The sequence below is a fragment of the Nelumbo lutea genome, chromosome 4 (genome assembly GCF_056320005.1).
Source record: "Nelumbo lutea isolate HS-2025 chromosome 4, American lotus-T2T, whole genome shotgun sequence".
In the NCBI taxonomy this organism is placed as follows: Eukaryota; Viridiplantae; Streptophyta; class Magnoliopsida; order Proteales; family Nelumbonaceae; genus Nelumbo; species Nelumbo lutea.
Genome location: NC_142687.1, coordinates 4,140,572 through 4,163,096, shown reverse-complemented (window position 1 = coordinate 4,163,096; position 22,525 = coordinate 4,140,572). Strand labels below are relative to the sequence as shown.

At 36.3% G+C, this 22,525-nt stretch overlaps 2 protein-coding genes across 10 annotated transcripts; one reads left to right on the top strand and one right to left on the bottom strand.

The window, feature by feature from the left end:
* Nucleotides 1–1,137: 1,137 nt before the first annotated feature.
* Nucleotides 1,138–3,778, top strand: LOC148853462 (11-beta-hydroxysteroid dehydrogenase A-like). 3 transcript variants are annotated; one of them, XM_088984279.1, is made up of 7 exons: nucleotides 1,204–1,387; nucleotides 1,693–1,882; nucleotides 2,008–2,200; nucleotides 2,340–2,425; nucleotides 2,557–2,688; nucleotides 2,867–3,031; nucleotides 3,199–3,778. In XM_088984279.1, exons 2-7 carry the CDS (start codon nucleotides 1,697–1,699, stop codon nucleotides 3,487–3,489), a joined length of 1,053 nt encoding a protein of 350 aa, XP_088840405.1. In that variant the 5' UTR covers nucleotides 1,204–1,387; nucleotides 1,693–1,696; the 3' UTR covers nucleotides 3,490–3,778. The 3 variants fall into 3 exon arrangements, with proteins under 3 accessions (XP_088840404.1, XP_088840406.1, XP_088840405.1); XM_088984278.1 differs by having other exon boundaries at nucleotides 1,138–1,882; XM_088984280.1 differs by lacking the exon at nucleotides 2,557–2,688 and having other exon boundaries at nucleotides 1,154–1,882.
* An 8,446-nt stretch (nucleotides 3,779–12,224) lies between these two features.
* RMI1 (recQ-mediated instability protein (DUF1767)) lies at nucleotides 12,225–19,511 on the bottom strand. Of its 7 annotated transcripts, none has more exons than XM_088984272.1 (9): nucleotides 18,782–19,511; nucleotides 18,200–18,370; nucleotides 17,413–17,558; nucleotides 15,560–15,693; nucleotides 14,185–14,606; nucleotides 13,660–13,770; nucleotides 13,446–13,574; nucleotides 12,841–13,181; nucleotides 12,225–12,740 (listed from the first exon to the last, which is right to left on the bottom strand). In XM_088984272.1, the coding sequence occupies exons 1-8, from the start codon at nucleotides 19,340–19,342 to the stop codon at nucleotides 13,011–13,013; spliced, it is 1,845 nt and encodes a 614-aa protein (XP_088840398.1). In that variant the 5' UTR covers nucleotides 19,343–19,511; the 3' UTR covers nucleotides 12,225–12,740; nucleotides 12,841–13,010. The 7 variants fall into 7 exon arrangements, with proteins under 7 accessions (XP_088840398.1, XP_088840399.1, XP_088840397.1 ...); XM_088984273.1 differs by having other exon boundaries at nucleotides 12,225–12,758; nucleotides 18,782–19,505; XM_088984271.1 differs by having other exon boundaries at nucleotides 12,225–12,743; nucleotides 18,782–19,505.
* Nucleotides 19,512–22,525: the final 3,014 nt, after the last annotated feature.

The following is a 22,525-nucleotide window of genomic DNA, read 5'->3' as shown; positions in this document are numbered from 1 at the left end:
AAATATATATAAAATAATAAAAAATACAAGGCTTTATAGAGTTCAGATCTGTACCCCACGGTTGGGCGTAGATGTGAACTTGTTTTTTTTGTTGCTCATTTCAAAAATAAATTATTTTTTAGAAATGATTGATTATGTATATGTTTAAAAATATGTTTTTATCTGACATGTTTTCCAAAACAAAAACAACTTATTTTTCACTTTCAACACAAGAAAAGAGGAATTTTTCAACATCTGATGTAGTAATATCATCCCACATCCAGTTAGGAATGGGGTTCAAAGTATCGATACCATATGCTCGATACGGAGCATTATCATATCTTTTGAAAATGAAATGATACGGTTCAAAAATTTTCCAAAAAAAAAAAAAGAATTTCGATACTTTGAACCTTAGTAATTGGGGCTGATGAATAGGCGCTGTCAAGTAATGTGTCAACCAGTTTACAAGCTTTAATCAGCATGCGAAATGCGAACCACTTTAAATGTCCACCCACCAACTGTTTGGATTAGAAGCCACCTGTAACTCACAGTTAGCACATATATACAGGCAGGGGCAGTTGGGGTAATGACCTATGTGCCTTTATTTGCATCAACCTCGGTTGGTGACTTTATTAATATCTTTCTTTAATGTATATTTAGTTATTTAGCTCATATCCATCCACTATGCTTTTTTAATTAAGTCGATCAAAAGGATTTCCCATCACATACCAAATGTTACTTATTATGATTGGGGTCCAGCAGGGGTATGAAACTATGAATATGATTGATTGATTAACAATCCTCCATGTATATTAATTTGATCGATGACAGGTAACATCTAGCTTTCCATGAAGTAACAAACAAGCATAGAGACAATATTAGATAAATTTTAATGAAGTTAATAAGACGCACTGACGCAGGGCAGCTGGGAAACTATTATAGCACCCCAACACGAATTAGTTGGAGCCTGGAGGTGGGGTTTCACTATTTCAGTATCAGATTCAGTTCTACCGGCATTCTAATTCTAATTAATCATCTATCTCTACAAAGTCAAACAAACCTACCCATTTCATTGAAGAGTCTTCAATTTCCAGGTCAGATCCATGTTAGCTGCATTTGTTTTTGCTCTTTTAATGCACTATATTTGCTAAGATGGCCGAGATGCTCCCCTCACGGGAATGCCCCATTATATCATGCTCACGGTCACGGAGCCCTTAAATGTTAAATCATAAACCAACCCCTGTTTAGTGAACATTGCTAAAGTGTGGTCTCGGGTTTACGCACTGGAATATCTAAGCAGTATTCCGTCACAAATGGCGACGATACTAGAGCTAGTAACGGGCGATTCGCTCAGTAGCTAGCTAGTTCAGTAATCAGTACTCAGTAGTCAGTAGGTTGGGTTGGGTGGGTGAGTACATAGCATCAAGCAAAGCATGGCACCCATCCATTCTTACTCTTCCACTATCCCTCCTCCTCCCCTCTTCTGTTGATAATTTATTACATTTCTATTTGGAAGCTGGCCTGGATCCTCTTGCATTTGCATATCCGACCAATCACAGCCTCATCTCCCCCTCAGCTATTGAATCGTGATCAATTGTGAAACAGATTAAGGAGATTCAGGGCGGGGGAGATGGAGAGCTATGAGGTGGACTACTGTTGCTTTTCCGTTATTGTTTTTGTCTTTAATTTTGTTATTGTTTTGTGTTATAGCAGAGCCATGAACCTGATACACAAGCTCATGCACTTGTTTCTTCCTCCCCTTATTCTTCTCACTTCGTCTTTCACCTTATCTCTTGTAATCCTGTTCAACTTCATCTATTCTTTCTTGAGACCAGCCCTACCCATAGAGAACATGACAGGAAAAGTTGCTCTCATCACTGGAGCTTCTTCGGGGATTGGAGAGGTTCTTGAATCTTGACCGCCATCCATACTTGTTCTGTCTTCTTTTCTTTATCGTGTTTTTTCCATCTTAAATTTGATTCTTTTAATTAGTTGGCTAATGTTAAAAAGTTTTGATCGATCATACAGCACATTGCTTATGAGTATGCCAAGAAAGGAGCTTCTCTGGTCCTTGTGGCGAGAAGGGAGAACAGCCTCCGAGAAGTAGCTAGGAAGGCTGTTCAGCTGGGCTCTCCTGATGTTCTGGCTGTTCCTGCAGATGTCTCCAAGGTCCATGAATGCAAGAAATTTGTCGAAGAAGCCGTGAACCACTTCGGTCGATGTAAGTGACAGACAGAAATATATACATGGGGGAGTGGGGGGGGATGATTCATGATACCTGTTTCAACTTTCAACTCAACTATACTTACAGGAGATTTACTATGTATAATGCTATTGAAGAGTCTGATAATGAATCGCAGTGGATCATCTGGTGTGCAATGCCGGGATCATCAGCTTTTGTGCATTCGAAGACATAACCGGTATTGGGAATTTCACACCTCTGATGGTAATAATTAATTATTTATGTCTATTCACAATAACCCCCCTCTCTCTTTCTCAATCTCTGTCTCCGTGTGTGTGTGGGCATTGGTGCAAAACTGAGTGGGAAAGTTTGTGTGTGCCTATCGTATTCTATAGGATATCAACTTTTGGGGATCAATTTATACCACTTCGTTTGCAATTCCTCACCTCAAAAAAACTAAAGGCAAGATCATCGCCAATGCTTCATCTTCGGGCTGGTTGATCTCACCAACTTTGAGTTTATATGGTGTAAGAAAATCTTACGAAGACCATTTCTATTCCTCAATTATATTGGGTTCAGTCTTTTAGTTTCTTTTTTTCTCCTTCAGCTCAGTTGTATTTTAATTTATTTCGTCTTCTCCTTTTTTTTTTTCCATTGTTTCGAACTGAATATCGTTTCTTGCATGTATTTTTTGCTGGTTCACAGGCAAGTAAGGCGGCAGTAATAAACTTTTACGAAAGATTGAGAAAGGAATTGGAACCTGATGTGAAAGTAACTATTGCTGCTCTTGGGTTCATAGAATCGGAGATGAGCCAAGGCAAACACCTAGACAATGAAGGTGTAGTCAAAGTAAACCAAGAAATGAGAGATGTACGTAAGATCATCCCCTTCATGATTTAATTGAGTTTTTTTTTTTCTATTAATTAATTATACTCAAGGTCTTAATCAAGACATACATTACATAGATATTGATATTATACAACAAAGAAAGAAAAAAAGAATTAAAAGAATGGTTGTTGGTGTTGGGGGTGGGGCAGGTATCAATAGGCATACTCCCAATTCTGAGTGTAGGGAAGTGCGCAGAATCCATAGTGAACAAGGCATGCCGAGGAGAGAGGTACGTGATAGAGCCACCGTGGTTCAAAGTATTGATACTCATCCAATTCCTGTGCCCAACGTTGTTGGAATGGGCGGTTCACTTCCTTTATGTAACCAAGTCGGGTACGCCTGTCACAAATGCACGAAACAAGAAAATTTTGGACGCAATCGGTGGCAAGAAGTTCCTGTATCCTTCTTCAATCCTATCATCTCAAATAAAAAAAGATTAAATTTTCAAGCTAAGGGGTCCTACTGACTTCTCTCTTCCTCGTATCTCTATATATAGATGTTGCCTACTTGCCTCCATCATTCTATATATCTGGGTCCAAGAGCAAGAGGGTCCTCTCATCTCCTTCATATTATCCATTTTCCATATATATGTTTTGGTTGCATTTCTGTTTTGATTCTATTCTATCATATATAAATGTATAATGTTGGTACAAGAGAAAGGGTTCGAGGTAATTTTGAACAAGTGTCAACTTAAATTACAAGATATACAATTCATTAGCGATTTGATTAGCTTTTGCCCTTTTGAAATAACAGTACAACAGTGTATGTGCCGTGGGTGCTATATATATATATCTAAGAACATCTAATGTACATTTGGTTGGTTTACAGTCAGAATTCAGAATTGGAATGGTTTGTAATCGGAATTAGAATCAGAATAAACTATTCCCCTCACCTGTTTGGTTCATACTGAAAATCCAAACCATAATTGGATGGAATGGACTTCTATTCACAGGGAAGGGGGAGGAACCGACGAGGGAAGGACCAACCCCTCAATTTGGGGATTATCATTCCATCAGAAATGGTAATAGGATCCTAATTCCGCCCAACCAAACAGTTCAGACTTGTGTTGACTGACGTACGTTAAGGCTCAGTTATGTATGGTGTATATACATAAAAAATAATACACATTACAAGGTTTTGCACGAATAGGATTTCTTACTCGCTTTTCCTAAACATCATGACGCTTCGTTCATCCATGTCTCCCTTCTTCTATTGTTCATTTTAGTTAAGAGTTCGGATCTCCTGTTCACAAGAATTCTGCTTATCTCTATCCACATAGCATTGCAATCACACATGAAGAATATTTCATCCTCCCAGATATTATTATCCACGGGGAGATGTTCCCAATGCACAAAGATAGTGTGTTGTATATAGACGTGGATAGAATTCTTGTGGGCAGATAGAGTCTTTTAGTCACTAACCAGGTTACAGGTGAAATGGTACCACTCTAACGAGCAGAGGATCTCCACCGATTTGGACCCACTTAAATATGACCGAGTCAACATTTTTAAGATCTACTCAAGCAAAAATCTCTTTCTTGGCTGGAGCCTGGGGGACCAGAGAGAGAGAGAGAGGGGTTGAATTGGAGAGTAAGCTGTAAGAGGACCACCATTTCTCACTCTAAAGTAAGAAAAAAAACCATCGTTTTCCGGCCTCTTGGGTTACAACTTCAACCAACTGATCAATTAATTGTCACAGACAGAACATTTAAGGACAAGGTCTTTTCCATGCTACCGACTGAGTTGTTGTGTTTCTGACAAGTATTTAATTAAGTTTGTTATAAGCTGGGTGGTTGATAAGATAGCTCAGATAGATCAGCAGGCAGGTTCTAATTCAGACCTTGGATACCTTTAATTACAAAGATTGTATAGGTTTCTTACTTTTTCTTTATAGCCTAGGTGTCACCGGTCACCACAAGATCGTTCAAATCTCTAATAATTTGGTCATCAGGTCTTGCTGCCCACAAACGTTTTATTACACCGCTTGCCAAGGTATAGTATAGTAGGAAACTATATTAAGGCCCCGTCCCCTGTGCAATGCACATAAAAAGTTAAAAATCAGAAAGCAGAATAATTTATTTATTTATAATCCGAAAGATGTTAGTCTTTTTTTTTTCTTTGCACCTGTCAAAGCACAGGGAAGGCTTAAAAATTGTTTCTCCATGGGGTAGGGAATCATCCCCCAAATCCAAAGCCCCACCACTAATGCAAACTACATTCGACTCTAAGTCTATGCTACAACCAACAGGATACCTTAACCAATGGACACTTTGGCATGGGATGTTTAAATAAATTAATAAAAAACCTCTATTTATCATTTTATTGTTGTTCATACAATAGAGAAAATGAAGAATGGAAACAAAAATTGAGTATCTTAAAATACATTTTATACAAATATTGGTGTGAATAAATTTTTCAAAATTTATTGATATGAATAAAATAATTTTCAAAAAAAATATGAATTTATGATTAATTAATTACTGAAAATATAAACAATTTTCAGTAAATTAGACTTTTTTAAGTTAACTTTCACTAAATTAAATTATCAAAAACATGAAAATTAGTTAATGTAAATTACTAAATTAAAATTTCCCAATAAATACCAAAAGCCAATTTAAACTACCAACAATTATGGAAATTATAAATAATTATCAATATTAAAATTCCCCAATAACTTTCCAATTTAATAATTTCCAAAAAGCCAACGTGAATTACCAATAATTTATTATGAAAATTATTTCTAATTTACTAAAAATATTAAAATTTTTGAATAGTTACGGAAATTATAAACATAATCAAAATTCCTCAATAATTTTCCAATTTAATATTTACCAATTACCAAAAGCCAATGCAAATGAAAATATCAAAAATTAATTTTTATTATCAAAATTAATAATTTTCTGAAATTACATGGAAATTACTAAAATTGCTAAAATTAATTTTTTGAAACTTAAAATAAATATTTATCTAAAAATTACTGAATTTTTCAAGAAATAATTATCAATTTCAGATAAATACTAATATATAATTAATTTCATATAATAATATCAAATTAATATTTAAATATTAAAAATTTATTGTTCAAGAATTATTGATAGGAATAAATTAATTTTCAAAATTTTATATATTTATGAATAAATATTAAAAAAGTATGTATTTAAATAAATTAATATTTAAATATTTGGGAAGTTTCCACCTTTGTTACATTAGTCAAATGGGAAGCAAGGTGATGTGACCAAAGGCTAAGAGCATGATGATATGGAAAAATGAGGGTCTTAGGTAGGGTGAAAGAAACCTCATACTAAACCCATCTTGTGTTTTTGATATTATTTTAAAATTGAATTTAAATTGAGTTTGAATTAATAACTTTTAATTTTATTAAAATTTAATTTATTTAGTAAAGTGTTATTAATGCATAGATTAGGAGAAAGTTTTAGGTGAGTGAGATAATTTAGGAGAAATTTTAGAAGAGGAGATGGTTTAGGTGATTGAGAGAGAGAGATTTTAGGAAGATTTGTTATTTTAAAAATAACATGGAATAAAAATCAAAATTCAAAAAAAAAGGAGAAAAAAGTAGAGACTTCCCTATATATTTATATATATACTGTGTGACACCCTTGTAAAATGTAGGTATATATTTATTGTGCAAGGTGCCAACTGGCTAGGAAAACTTTAGCTGACCACTAATACTCTAGTATGTCACATTACTTGAGACACTTTGAACTAATGAGATGAAAAGTTGAGTTAATAATCTCTGTTAAAATTATATTTTGTTTTGTTTTTCATGTTGGTTCTCTTTCTTTCTTCTCCGATGCTGAACAAACCAAATGGGGAGGTTGGGAAAGTTCTCTAAGAACAGGTAAAGTGAGAGACAAAAGATATAGTATGTGTTTGGTTCTATGGGCGTTTATGGATATGTTGTTTATTTGTACTTTTTCACTTGAAATGTTTATTTTTACTTTTTCACTTTAAATGTTTCCTGTTTTTGTTGTTTGGTTTCAATAAACGCTGGGGCGTTGGGAGAAACAAGAATTTGGTGTTTCCCCAAATGCCCCATGCACAAAAATCAAAACATTTTAGTTTTCTACCATTTATTTGATAAACGGTGAAACCAAACTGTTGTTCCATTTTGCTTCATCTGCAATAAACGCCAACGCCTATGTAGTGCTGATGTGGTGGCATTTTTTCAATAAATGCCCATGGAACCAAACACAGGCATAGATATAAGAAAGAGAGAATTTCTTATCTTCTGAAACCATCCATACTGTAGAAAATCTATCCTCTTGGGATCATTTTGGTGTTCTTCTCGGTGGCTTTGGTCAAATATTTTGCCTGGAAGATAGATTCAATCTTTACCTGGCTCTTGAGATCCAGAAACCTCAAACAAAGAAACGCTACACAAAATGAAACACCTTATGCAACCACCATGACAAAATTTAAGAAAAGGAAAAACAATAATAAAGGGAACAGAGGAGAACACAAACATATAGAATTTTAAACAAGATAAAAATAGTGAAAAACACCATTGCTTTATAGCTTTAAAAAGAACACCTTGTTGGGATTGAAATCTACAATTTCCTTGGTGAGACTAATAGATTCTAGATAGAATCTGAAATGTGAAATGAGAGTTCTTTCTCTACAGGATGCATCTTCTAGGGGGAGGGGAAGGGGGAGAGAGGAGGAGATTAATGATATGACATAGCATTATGCTAGTCATACTGGACAGGCAATTCATGCCCAAAGTGGGCAGCCAAAGTTTTCCCCAATTGTGTAGCGAACTCAGCCCGGGCTTGGGCCTAAGAAAATCTTTTGTAGTGAACTCAACCCGGGCTTGGGTCGGGCTTTTACTCTTCATAAACAAGATTTTCTTAGGCCCGAGCTCGAGCCCAGCCCGATCAATGGGCCTGAGCCCGATCCTAATAAAAAGCTCGAAGCTCGACCTGTTGCCGACTAACAGAAAGATGGTCACCGGTGTTGAGCTCACGTGACTGTATTCACGTTGATAAAGCATAGGGAGGAAGAACCCTTGTTTTCTGAAAAACCGAAAGAAGAAAAGAAAATTGAACGAGCAACCATAGGGGGAGAGGGAGAGAGAGAGAGAGAGAGAGAAAACTCCTATTTAACTGGATTGGATGAATCTTGCTATCCCACCAGGGTTCTCCACCGACAAAGACTTTGGTAGCATCATCTTGTTTGACAGAGTGAGGGAAGAGTGAACGAACCTTGCTATGCATCACTATTTTCTACCGGTGGTGATCTTGCGACAGCGATCTCGTTTGACAGAGTGAGAGAGGAGCAGATGAAGCTCGGTATTCCATCAGCCTTCTCTACCAATCGTGATATTGTTTGGCTAAGGGAGGAAGAAATTTGGGAGACCAAGAGAAGAGAGAACTAGGGTTCAGCTAAGACTAAGAGAAAGAGATGAGTGAGAAGAGAGGGGTTAGGATATTTAGGGTTAGGATTTTTGGTTTAACCTAAAGGTCAGGCCGGGTCGGGCTCGGGCTGGGCTATTTTGACAATTCCCGAGCTCGACCCGAAATAAGTTCGAGCCAGGCTTTTAGGCCCGAGGTCAAGCCCACAGGCTCAAATCTGTGTTCAAGCTCGTCCGGGGGACGGGCCATCGGGCTACCCGGCCCATGAATAGGTCTAGTCTGACTTTACCAGGATTGGGGATGGACCACCCAAGTTGTTTAGCCCCATGATGGAGACAAAAAAGTTAGATGTATTTATTGTTGTACCTCAACACAAGTGTAGGTATCCCATGAATCTGAATATGATAGTTTCTTGCTCTTTTTTTTTTTACTATTTTGGGTAGGGTAAATTGTTGAAGCCTCCCTTGAAGTTTGGTAATTACAATCACCTATCCTGAACTTTTTGGCAATTGCAAGTAGACCCCCTCTATTATAATCTTCTAACAAAATGCATGAAAATATCCAAAATACTCATGCAATCACTATTGAGACTGGTTTCTACAAGAAAAAAAAATACAAACTTTATAAACAACAACAAAAAGGAGAATTTAAAGTTGTAATTTTACCTTTGTGTTATTGATATGAAGGGCAAATTTGGAAAATAAATCAATTTCAAAAAATAGATGAAGAGGTTTGGACTAACCATTCATATAAAGAAAAAAATTGGAAAATATACAATTTGATCAAAAATACTTATATGGGCATTTTGAACTTTTTCATGCCTCTTTTTAAAGGATTGAAATAAAAGAGATCTAACAATTTACCCTTTTGAGTTTGAGTATAAGAATCCAAATTCTAAGTTAGTGGTTTACAAGAAGAATGAAAGGGGAAAGATAAAGAACATTCATTGTGACCTAAACAAATACAGTTGGGTTGGTCTGGTTGGTACTAAGGGTAAAGGCAAGGGATGAATGCTGTCGATTATCTGAAGTGGAGAGAGGAGCTGATTGAATATTTTATTCCTTATTTTTTGGCATTATATAGCACACATTAAACAACCCTGAGAACTCTGCGGTGGGGACAGAGCAGAAGGTCCACCGACCTAACTACGGGGACATGGAGAACTTGTGGGAACAGCTGTAGAATTCCCTGCAAGCAAAGATTTTGCACGCTGTGAAAGCACGAAAATGCAACCATACATTAAAAACATCTCTGTATGAATTTAACATACATATTCGAGAAGATATTATCAATGTGCCGCCAAATAAAAAGACCATCAGTGATTTTTTAACACGAATAAAATATCAAATCAAACCGTTATGTGATTAGAACACTTGCATATTAAAAGAATCAGAAGGAGAAGGAGGTCTCGGGTTTGTCCTGAACCAGTGTGGTTGCAGAAAACATAAGTATAGATGTGAACGGTAGGAGATCAGCCTCGCAGGGAGAATACATTTCCTATAACCACCGTCGCAGTATAAGCCCGAGACCCGTGTGATTTTTAAGCACGCCAGTGTTTTAATCCGATACCAACTTGACATGATATTTTATCGTTTTCACCGAACACTGGTGTATTCTAAAATCACGGGGAATCTCGGATTTATAATGCGACCGTGGTCGCAGAAAATGTGTTCTCGCTCGCAGGTCCACAAGTTTGGTCCCCCACCTACACAGTCAATGTGACGTCAAGTAACTATAGCGCAAAGGTTGTGTATAATTCAAGCTTTTTAAAATCGAATCCGACAACGAATCAGTCTGGGTTCTGGGTCGAATGGTTTGATTATTCGAATTGAATGGACAGTTCGTTCTTAAAAAAAATAAAAAATAATTAAAAAAATAAAAAACAGTCAAACCGTTGAATGGTTTGATCGTCCAAACCAGTGATTTATTGATAAAATTAACAGTTTTTAGTAAAATAACGGTTTTAGGGAACGGAATCTATCACTTGACTGGTTTCCAGTTTTTCCAGTCTAATCATTCGGTCCAGTCCGGTTTTTAAAACCATGATATAATACTCTGGAAATTCCTTCACAATTATCCTTCTCTTTGTGACAAAATTAAAGGGAAAATTCCTCGAATTTTAAAGCACGACAATTTAGTACTTGAACTTTCTAAACATGCCAATCCAATGTGTACTTTTAACTAGTCTGTTAATCAACCATTAAGTGACATTTGAAAAGTCACAAATGCCCTTTGAGTGTTATCTAATTCCTTTTATCAACCATCCAAACGCTGATAAAAAAATGAACAGTATCAAATCTTTGTCTCTTCTAAGAAAGTTGGGGTTGCCAGAATACCCATTATGTTAAAAGCCAAGGTTTTAGGAAACCAAGGTTTTGACCACCAATTTCTAAATTGATGGTTCGATCATCCAATTCAAATGGATGGCCCATTCCAACAAAAAAATTAAAATAAAAATGGTCAACCATTGAACGGATTGATAGTTTGACTACCCAGATCAACGAATCGCTGACCAATTCAACGGTTTTTAATCTAAAAGAGAACCAATTACCTGAATGGTTCTCAGGCCAAACAGTTCAACCGTCCGGATAAACAGCAGTTCCAAAACATTGTTAAAAACATTAAAAATATTAAAATTGTCAAATTTAGCATCTAACTTTTTCATTGACTCATATTTTTATTTCGTGTAGATTTTGCACAATAGCCTATTACCTGTCAATTGTCTAAAGCAAAGAAGAAAGAAAAAAAAAAAGCGTTGGATTACGAGGAAGGATGGAAGGCAATATGGTCAGCATCCATGATGGACTCTAAGGCATTACATTAGGAAAATAATAATGCAAACTTCATGGACCTAGCCCAGTTGAACATGGCATGCGCCACACAGTTTATGTCTGTTGATATGCCTGAAGGATTTGGCTTGCCAGGTAGATATTGTCTGCCTGATGTCAAAGAGGATATCACCTCAACATTGGTGGCCCTCATGCAAGACACCTCTTACGCAACCCACACAAATCGCACGAGCTTCGGTGCCTTCCACAGAAATGCAAGATGCTGGGATGCCTCTTGCAGCTAAGAGGCACATGCCACGCATTTATGCAATTTACAAATGCTAAGAGGCATTGGCATTTACATTTTGAATTCTTTTTACTCAACTTTAAACTTAAAGATTAAAAAGTTTTGAACGACCTGGATTCAAGTTGGGTTAAGTTGCTCAAATTACACCCAACGGTCCCAATTCACGTCAGCGGTCAGCTTCATATTTTTCAACTCCTTGTCCCTTGACACATATAAGGGTAAAAAGACCTAATAAAACCTTCCCTGATATTTCACATTTTCACCTAAATACTGAACCATCTCTTCACTTTTTAAATTGGACTCCCCTCTTTATTTACTTGGTCGTGTCTTACATAGACACGAATCTCTCTCACTGATCAAAGGCAACCTTGAACAGAGAACATTGTTTATAAAAGAAAAATCCATTATTTTAGCTTTTTCAACATCTTTTTGTAAGTATATACGAACAAATGTGATCATGCTACTTACCATTTACAGTTAGATTTCTGATTTCAAATTATTTTTAAATAATTTACAAGCATAATGATAGGAGGATTAGTGGATAGATACAACTCCACTGGTGGTCAAGTTATCTTTGAAGGGCCTACTTTTATCTCTCTTCTCTTTTAATATAACATCTTGTTATCCTTCAAGAAAAACGTTGACAATGAACGCTACCACATTTCGAACCGAATTGAGACAACCGGTTCGACAGATACACATCAACCGTGTCAAGTAAATAAACCTTAAAAAAAAAGATGAAACAATGAATTTACAAGTTGTTAACTTTTAAGATGACACAATCATACATCTTGATTGACAACATTAAAAATAAAAAATAAAAAAAAAAAGCATTAATTAAAATATAATCAAGAGTTGTTTCTCTAGGGTATGGATAGAAGAAGTGATACTAGAGGCGAGTATCATATAGCAAGGGTGAGGATGACATGATGAATTGATGTTGATGAACTAATAACTCATAGTCAGTTGGCATCACCGCAAAATAGGAGGTGCAGGATCAAATCAACGGAACTGAGGCACTATGTGGTATGGCCAGTGGACCACACATGCATCCTGTTCTGGTCCCACCCCTGACTCTCTTGTAATGCCATCTAGTAATATATACCAACAAAAAGAATCAGAAGAATATCAAGGGCCAGAATCATTTTCCAGTTATCCTCAACGATGATGATGGGCGGAGGCCCATCACTCTTGTTTCGCAGACTGTTTCCTTTTCATTTGTAAGATGGACCACATCAAGCAACTCTGCTGCAATATAATAAACTGGAATCATAATTCATAAATGGTCCCAACCGTCTAACGTAGTGTAAGGTCTTATTGTCAGTGTCAAACTGTCAATGTTTACCTGAGTTTGGCGGTTCGAGCGTAAGAGCCAGTGACTGATGAAAAGGCCTAAACGGTCGACACATTGTGAATGAATGGATTCAGCTCAAGTCCTGAAGTACTCAATCAGCTGTCACAGAACTTGGGCCTCCACAAACCTTTTTACAAACATAAATTGTACATATTTTGGAGTCAAGGAGATAAATTTATCGGATCTGAACAGGGATACCGTGGGGTTTGAGGAGTTGCAGAGGTCTTCAGTCTTCTTAGAAGCAACCATGCATCAGATTCTGAACACCCCGGATTCATCTCAAGGACAACTGGTAGAGGGGATGTTTTGTTTATTTCCACAAGCATAGTACCCTAGAAGAAAACAAGACACGTTTTCATTAATGTAGTAGTTGGAAGATAAACTAACCTGTTTAGAAAGATTTACGCCCTTGTCCTCTTTCTACAGGGCATTTGTTAAGGCTATGTTTTGTTTGAAGGACAAGGTATTTCCCTACCATTCCCTTCCTTTCCCTACTTTTTCCTTCAAACCAAACACAACCTAAATATTCTTTTCTGGAAAGGAAATTCCAGTTAGACATCTGCCTCAAAATTAACGAGTATGTAGAAAGTAATTACCTCAAACTTTGATAAGAAAAGCTGGTATCGCTTCATGGTCTCTTTCATATCATTAACTATTTTATTATCTGAAGAAGAAAGAGCAGTAGTTACTTCCTCAGGTGAATGACCGATACCTTTTTGTACAACCTGAAAAATAGATTAGTCCATTTGGCCAACAATTAGGCACAGAGTGTAAAATGATACAAGAGAAATTTTCAAGATTAAAACTCACAGAATGATCAACAAGGATCTCTGAAATGAGGCTACCATCATCAACATAGACCAGAAGCTCAAATGCAGACCTCTGTTTAAATTGGAATCTCTTTACACCAGTCAAGAAGCACTACATCAATTTTTATAAGTGTGGATCAGTACCATAAATGCTTTATCACAGAACTGTACTAATAATATTATATGAGCTTCGTTCCAGAAATCCACTATAAATCATGCTAAACTAAAAACAATATTCAAATAAGATTTAAAAGAAGCAGAAAATACATGTGAACAAGGTTGAAAATATCGATACGCTCGATACGTGGGTATGGGTGTATCGGGCAAACCGATACAGCTGTTGGTGCTTTTTTTTGGAGATTGCTTCCATCTAAAGCATTTTTTGTTGTATATTCAATATCTATATTAATGAAGCAAATTCAGATAAAATTCAAAAACCTGAAAATCCAATAGGATCCAAATCTGATTAAAGTCACTCTTAATCTGATGAACCCCTCCAACCAAGAGAAATTAAAATGATAGATACCTTAATTTTTCCTTGAACAAAGAATGCTTCAACATCCCTTGCAGCCCACTTTGCCAACAAACTAGCCAAATATGTGAAAGGCACTTCTCTGTCACCTGTCAATATAACAGGGTGTTCCTCTTGACAAACTGTATGGATTCCCTCATTGCATGAAACCAGATTTTGGGATTGAATAGATCTAGCATCTGGGCTCCTATCAGGAGGAGGAAACTCTTCCACAGAATTTTCTCTAGTAATACTGTTTGGCACAACTAAAGCAGCAAAGTCCTCTGTTGTTCCTTCTCGGGTGACACTGGTATGTACAGACAAAACAGCATCTGGAGGTGAACTAGATTCAACAACAATTGGCCTACCATGTGGGGCAGAAGACTCCTCCCTTGTACTTTCTCTTCCAACACTGCTAGGCACAGATAAAGCATCACCTATAGAAATTATCCAAAAAAAAGCATCACCTATGGAACATGGGATAGAACAGGAAAGAAATTGAGTAATCCAAAGAATAATTTCATCATTTAATTATGAACATATAATCATGACAGCAATAATCAATATCCATTTTACTAATAAGAAATCAATTGAGGTGCGATTTCTTCATTTATAGGTCCTATACAAAGCTTATCCACCTTCACAAGCCTACAACCAAAATCAGAGAAAGAAATATAAGAAAGCACAAGATTCTGTGTCCCTCAAATTAAATTTGCTTATTTTCTGCACTCTACACCAACTAATAGCATCAGCTCAAGATTTTTTAATGAGTAAGCTTGCATTTATGATTTTCCTATTAATTTAACCATGATTCTTCAATATTTCCCAAATGCCTACATGGCATACATGGTTGAATAGGATCTTGCTAGAAATAAACTACAAAAATCATGAAATGGGAAGCCCATTCAAACATCGCATTTTCAAAGATCCAGTTGCCAGGTTGAATTTTTCATATTCACATCAGGCATCTTAGAACTCAGAGTTCCATTCTTCCTCTTGAAGGTTTGGTCTATGTTTCATGAATAGAAAGGCAAAAATAATTTGTTAACGAGACATATCAAATTGCTGATATAGGAATCTATGGAAGGGGAGACAAAGAAAAATGTCATCTCTCTCTTATTTCTTAAATTCCGAAGGACAAGTGACTTGAAGTTTTGAACAAATACAATTATGAGAAAGGTTTCTTATTCATAGTTCATTAATCTTACAGACATGAGAAATGAATAGAAGTCAGAATGTGCATAAACAATAAATAGTAGTATGGTAGACATTTATGGGTAAGCATATCTCATATTCTCGTTATAGAAAGCATTATATATTCTCTTTATATTAATGGAATTTCCTTTCACTGATAAAAAAATGCCTTATATAGTTGACAAGTACATCATACCCTGTTGAGATGTTCGAGAGGTTGCAACCCTTGATGCTGAATTGGTAGCATGGCCAGGCTCATTAACATTATTGGATGGCCAAGCAGCAAGAGTAGCTCTAGTTGCCAAAGAAGGAATTGCCCCTGTCCTTGTTCTGCATTAGTAAAGGACAAATTAAAGGCAGCTTTGTTCATTAAAGAGGAAAATCAAATGGGACTAACTTCAACTGGCCATCCAAGGATTATGTTTCATTAACATCTAGATCAAATAAATGAAATTTTAGATGATCTTGCTAAGGTGGTAAATTTTGTTTTTCTTTTTTTTTTTCTTTGTGGGGGGGGGGGGGGGGGGGGGGGGGGATGGGGGGGTGGAGTGGCATTTATACCCTTTAGAGCTTTTACGGTGTTTCCTTCAACAACTTGAACAGCCTCACCCAATAAAGCAGTCGTGAGATGTAATATAATTAACTTTGACCAGAAAAGAAATGTCTTCTAGATAGAACACAGATTTTTGCTCATTATTTTTCCAAGACCATATCTCCATACAGGATACCCCTTTCTCAAGATCCATATATCCATCTCTATGCAAATCTCTCACTGTTTTCAGAACCTTGCACTTGCAAACTTATTGCATCCACATGGAGCCCAAAACCACACCTTTAATGACAGGTCTAAATAATGTTTTGCGAAGATAAACTATGCCACCAGAGTCATGTAGATTGTGGAGAAACTATGGTATTTTTTCGTGCTGAAAGAGGATGGACTCGCATATCGACATAGTGACATGGAAGAATGTCCTAAACCACAGACATGCATGTACACTTCCGCCTCTAGAATAACTGCAGCTACCTATCACAGCATCACAATGGTGGCTGGGTCACTAACTGCGGCTGGTCACTATTGTGATTGGAAAACAATTGTGATCCCCACAGATAGAAAGCAAGATCACTGCACAGCATGAGCGCTCTGCACAAGCTTCCAACAAGTGACACATGGTAAGATCATGAAGGGGTAATAACAATAGCTTGTGTAGACCAGTAGTTGGTATCCGCTTTGCAATCCAATGTGTGTCCCCATTGAATCAGATTAGGGGATATCTGCCTTAGGAAAGTTCTAAAATTCTTTATTCCATGCAAGCATAGGCATTCCGCTTCACCTATAAATGGAGATCCCTTCTTTGTAGGAGGGAAACCCTTCACTAGTTCCCTTCCTTAGCCTTCCCAAGTTCTAAAACCCTAATCCTTCTCCTCACTACTCTCCTCAAGTTACTAGTGTAAGCATGGTGAACTCCAGTACGCTGGCCGGACTCCGAAAGCCTGGAGAGAATGGCTGTGGTTGCAGAGAGATAGAGGAGAGTGAGAGAGGGAGGTGAGAGGAGGAAACATAAAATCTGGGTTTCCTTCTCCATAATGGTTCCATTATGTGTATGTGTGTTAATGGGTCCCCATATGGGTATGGACCCCTATTTATAATGTTTGGGACCTCCATATTCAGGAATATTCTTGAATTTTGCTTTTGCCTATCTTACCCTTTAATTGTTATTCTAGAAAGTTCTAGCACTTAAGTTGATGCAAATAGCTCTAATTTGGTAAACAATTGATTACTGGTGAAGTCTAACTCGAGTTTATGTCAGGTTAACCAGGTTAATGGGTAAATCCGCTGTCTTACAACTAGTTATTTGGTTGCAAGAAACATTGCTCATAGCCATTACGAGGCAAACATCAAAAATATAATAATAAATGATGTATGTTCTAAAATATTATATATGGGTGAACCGGTGAAAGATGTTTGCTGCCAACTTAAAGAATGAATAAATCTTATAGATGAAACTCAGAAGGATGCTCTTGATGTGTGTTGCATTGACCACAAAATACCTTTTGCCCCTAGGTGGCTTATTCACTTCATTGACAAGCCTCTGGCATGCCACATCCAAATTTTCAACTAATCCTCCTAGAACCTCCAAAACCTCTGGGACCAGCATCAGAAGTCCACGCCGTATGTTTACATTACGGATTACAACCTGCAAGTTACAAGAGTACTCTTTGTCAAGATCTGTCAAGCCATTAAATACACACACACATGAGGGTTTGGAGTGCTATTAAGAAGATTCAATCAAGTAAGAATAAACCTACCATTGAATTGGTTAGACAATTATAACCATCCAAGTTTCCCACATTTTTGGGATAATTCACCATTGTCCCTTGTTGTTCAAATGTGAGAGAGTCAAACCCACAGAAAAAACTCATAATTTTAATCATCTGATCAGGTAAACTCTTATAGGAGATCTCAATTGCAAACAGCAGTTAAAGACTTCAGGTTATATAACAATAAAACTCCATTTTCCAAAACTCGGCTAGTTGGCCGGACATCATACGAGATTCACATTGCAAATGCATTTTAAGAGTTCTACAATTCCAAATCTGTTGCAGTCTTTATGAATCCACGATGTCTGGCACCTGGGATAAGAGTTTTATGCCAAGACAAGTTTAACCGTCCTCATTAGATAGATTGAAGGGTTGGACCAATCTCCTTCCAGGTGCACCATACTTTCAGGTTTTCTAAATGAGAGCACAAATATCCACCACATGCAAACAGCATGAACTAAAAAAAAAAGTCAAATATCAGAATTGTAAACAGATTAAGTAAAACTATGTCCCCAACCTTGAATCCAGCAGGAGACAGAACCTCAAGGTCTTTAATGGGCCTATATTCCATGCCAAAAACACGTTGGGAACCATCTGTCATGGACAACTTGAGGCATCTCTTAACCCCGGAAGGTGCATTCTGGTACCTGTCTCGAAGAGTACAACTGATATTAACTATCTCGTCAACCTGGGGGAGAAAACTGCTAGAAGTCAGAAGACAGAAATATCTCCTAATTAACGATTATGATTTCGTACAAGCATAATGTGCTCTAGTCTAGTGATCTTATATCAGAAACGTCGGCCAAATGATACTAGGATATTGAAATGTAACAATTTCCGGTATTTCATAATTAAGTCTTCTAATTTGATCCATGAGATGTTCCAAACCTCCACGGCAGAACCAAACCAATAGTTGTGTTCTAACTCGGTTTGAATAAGCGATGAGTGTAAAATGAGAAAAAATAATGACAATCTCTATTGAATGTTCTAAATATTGTTTTGTAAAACAGTTTTAAAACTAGCGATTCAAATAAAAGTAGCATTTAATCTCGAACATGAAACGTAAAGGCACCAAAAGTGAAAAGTAGCTGACAGAAACCTGCAAAACAAAGGGCCCCGCCAAGTCAACAAGATGCATGGAATGCACATTTTCTGGAAGAATCCCAGCGCCGGAATAGTTCATGTCTGAAAAGAGGAACTGCTCAAAACAAAGTTTTGCCTTCGCAGCCACGTCAAGACTCCCAAAATCGGCGATGGAGCCCTGAAGAACTGAAATGCAGGCATCTAGCCATTCACTCCGCAGCCTGAGCCCTAGCCTCCGAAGGAAGCAATCTACCGGACAGTCAGATACTGTGCTAGTTTCTGGTCGTCTTTCATCGTTTGCTTGAGAAGAATTGTTGAAAACCGGCGGTGGAGGAGAAGGAAAGAGATTCTCGGGAACCTCGACGAAGTCATCATCGGAAATTTCAAGGGGAAAGTTTTCAGAAGAAACATGAGCCAGGTTAGAGTTAGGGTTAGGAGTAGGATTTGGGGAATCGAGTTCGAGTATGAGATTTACAGGAGGTGAAACGGCTGGCTCTAGGACTTGAACTTGTTGCTCCGCGTCTTGTTCATCCTCTTCGTCGGAAGAAGAGCGCAACCGAAGTCGTCTTCTCCGCATTTGCAGTGTGGGTGTGTTTTCCCTCCAGTTTTCATGGTTTCATTTGAAAACCGAATGGTGGAAGGAAAGGACACCCTAAAGTTGGATTTGGGTGCATTGGATCAGGAATTCAGGATTCAGGCGTAACCTTGACCAAAGTCACCAAACACACGAAATTTCAGTTGTTATCAAACAGCCCCTAAATCTTATGATAAATATGAAATTGAGACAATTTCAGATAACAATAATAATAATTTAAATATGTTTATTAACTATGAGAATCCATCAAAAAATATAAGTAATTAAAGTATCGTGCGCTAGTGAATTTAAAATTTGTATTGTATTTTTATTGTTAATAAAAGTGTTTTTATTTATTATATTTATTTTTGTTTAATATGATAAATATATAATATTATACATATGTCACATTTTTCCTATAATTTTTTTATTTTTATCTATTTCTTTAGTTTTTAATTTTTATATATGATTATGACATAATATGTTGATCCATTTGACTTGAAACAAAAAATAATCTCTTTTTTTATTTTAATTTCCTTGACCTATAATTAATTGTAGAAACAATTTCCATAATTATGGCATCATTGGTTTACCTATTTTATCCAAATGTTTAAAATTAGATTGCAAGTTGGGTTAAGTTTGTACTAAACTTAGGCCCAACTCTATGCAATGGACTAAGGCTCAAGCTCAAGCTCAAAGCTTGATCTATCTAACTTTGGCCCAGCCTGAATTGAAATTTGTTGTATTTGAGTTGGGCAGGGCTTGGATTGGTAAATCATCCCCATGCTAAAATTTAACAATAAATGTATGTGTATATGTATACATATATACAAACATGTATATGTATGTATGTATGTATGTGTGTGTATGTAATGAGGTCAGGCTCAAATTATTTAAGCCTAGGCTTGAGCATAATACAAAAATATAGACAAGTCCAAACTTTTGACCCTAGGCATAGGCCTGGCTTGAGAACCAAAAACCCAAGTGGGTCCAAAATTGCAAAGTGGATTGCTTTAAGTTTAAATTGAACCCACCCAATTTGCACCCATATTGGTCATTGACCACCAATTAGATGGAAAAAAATAGTTTTCTTCTTTTTTTTCTTTTTGAGTTAGTTTAAATTTTTATTATATTTTCATCATTAATAAAAATAATTCTTATTTATCACACTTATTTTTGTTTAATACGATGAAATACATAATATTACGGGTGTAACCAAAGATTTTCTACAATCTTTCTTATATTTTTAATAATTATTGTTTATATTTTAAAAACTTTTGTTATTTAATTATGACAATGTGGGCTGACCAATTTGGCCTAAAAGATTGAACCATTGATCCACCGCTTGAATGGGAAAATGGTTTCATTTTTGAGTCAATTGTATATTTTGTATTTTCATCAGTAACAAAAATACTTCTCATTTACGATACTTATTTTTTGCTTAACATGATAATATCTAATTTTGAAATGTGCCTAACTTTTTTATTTTTTATTTTTATTTTTAAACCTTTATTATTTAACTATAGGCTATTGGTTGATCCATTTAACCTATATATAGTTTTGAACTATGCACTTGGCACACAAACAAAAGGACAATTTAGTTTTCATGTTGGGTTTAAACACATAGGATTTGTATTGTTAAAATTATTGGATATATATTTAATTAGTAGAATTTATTGAAGAGATAAGAGATAACAAAAATACTTGAAATAAAGGATGTAAGGAGGGAGAATGAGAGTTAACACTTTAATGGGATAGAATTGAATGAAGGGAAAAGCAATAGTTTAAATTACATTTTATGTCCTTAAAGGACTGAATTCAAAAGTAGAGGTGTTTTAGTCAAGGAAAAGTACATCAAATTCAACCGTAAGGATATTTTAGTCAAGAGAAAATCCATAATCTAGACCTCATTTACACTTTTAATAGTAGTATAGATAGATGAATGAGAAACAATATTAAATGTGATATTTACTTTTGAGATAAAATTTTGTAAAACAAACAAATGGGAAGAATCATTTATTTACAAAAAACAAATGATGGAATTTAAGAGATTATTTTCTCAAATGGAAAATATACTCGGGAGAATCAACAATTATCCTATTTAAGTTGGATGGACATAATTGGCATTCAAATGAATCAACATACAATAGTTGGTAGATTGCCACATCTTGATTTAGGGTTCCAATTTTTATAGGGAGAGCAAACCGAACAGTTTATTAGAATGCTAATTGGAGTGGATTTGAGACAAGCCGATCCGAGCCAAATACCTAACTATTCAAGTTTGGCTCGCCAAGACAATATCAAACTTGAGCTCGATTCTATTTGTGTCTGACTCACAATCAAGCTTCCTATAAAAAATAAAAATTAAACATATAAAAATTATTTTTCTAGCCTTATGAGTCAAGTTTTATCGGGCTCGAACTTGGCTTGATTAGCAAATGATCCTATATATCAAGCTTTCAAAAGTCGAGTTCGAATACCTCGTGAAAGTCGATTTGTTTTCACCCCTAATGGCTAAGATTGAAAACTTAAATCATCGAATGTACTAGGGAATTTCAATTATAACATTAATGGATGCTTAGAGAAGAGCAACCCTCCTATTTGTGTAGTCTTTCTTCCATAACATAGCCTTAGCTTGCAACTCTTGTTCATTTTACGGTACTTAGGTAACATGCTTACTTGGGTAAGTGTTTCTTAGGTAAAATTTGGCTAAGTAAGTTGAGACAAGTAGGAGGGGATTAGCATTTTTGGTGGGTAGGTAACTAAACAACTTACCCACCCTCTAGGAGGGTATAGGCTTTTTGAATAATTGATACTCTTAAAAGTTTGCTTATTGTGGGACCCATTATAGTGGTGTAAGAATGTGGGAAAATTGATCAATTACTTGATTAACCAATTTACCCGCACAATAAATCAATAAACAAAGGAGATCGTAATATAAGGACTATTTAGCTCAATGGTCTATAGGGTCAATGCTCAATTTTAGGGTCAAGTTGAGTTGGGTTGGGTTTAAACCTGAGTGGCCGAGTACATTATGTAAAGTGTATTAAGGGTGGCAGATGGGTGGGTTGGGTTAGGTTAGGTGTGGGTTGAGCACCAACCTACCCATATTGACCCATTAACCCATTTGCCACCCACGTCAGTGGATCAATGTGGGTCACAACCCACTCTAACCCACCCATTTGA

What these genes read in the sequence shown, in the direction of transcription:
- RMI1 (XM_088984272.1), bottom strand. Translation starts at nt 19,342, where the DNA reads ATGCGGAGAAGACGACTTCGGTTGCGCTCTTCTTCCGACGAAGAGGAT. An exon ending in CGGGGCCCTTTGTTTTGCAG is followed by an intron (nt 18,371 to 18,781) that starts GTTTCTGTCAGC and finishes TTTCTCCCCCAG; the next exon opens with GTTGACGAGATAGTTAATAT. An exon ending in TTGTTCAAGGAAAAATTAAG is followed by an intron (nt 13,771 to 14,184) that starts GTATCTATCATT and finishes AAATTGATGTAG; the next exon opens with TGCTTCTTGACTGGTGTAAA.
- LOC148853462 (XM_088984278.1), top strand. Translation starts at nt 1,610, where the DNA reads ATGGAGAGCTATGAGGTGGACTACTGTTGCTTTTCCGTTATTGTTTTT. An exon ending in GGAATTTCACACCTCTGATG is followed by an intron (nt 2,426 to 2,556) that starts GTAATAATTAAT and finishes CGTATTCTATAG; the next exon opens with GATATCAACTTTTGGGGATC. An exon ending in CAACTTTGAGTTTATATGGT is followed by an intron (nt 2,689 to 2,866) that starts GTAAGAAAATCT and finishes GCTGGTTCACAG; the next exon opens with GCAAGTAAGGCGGCAGTAAT.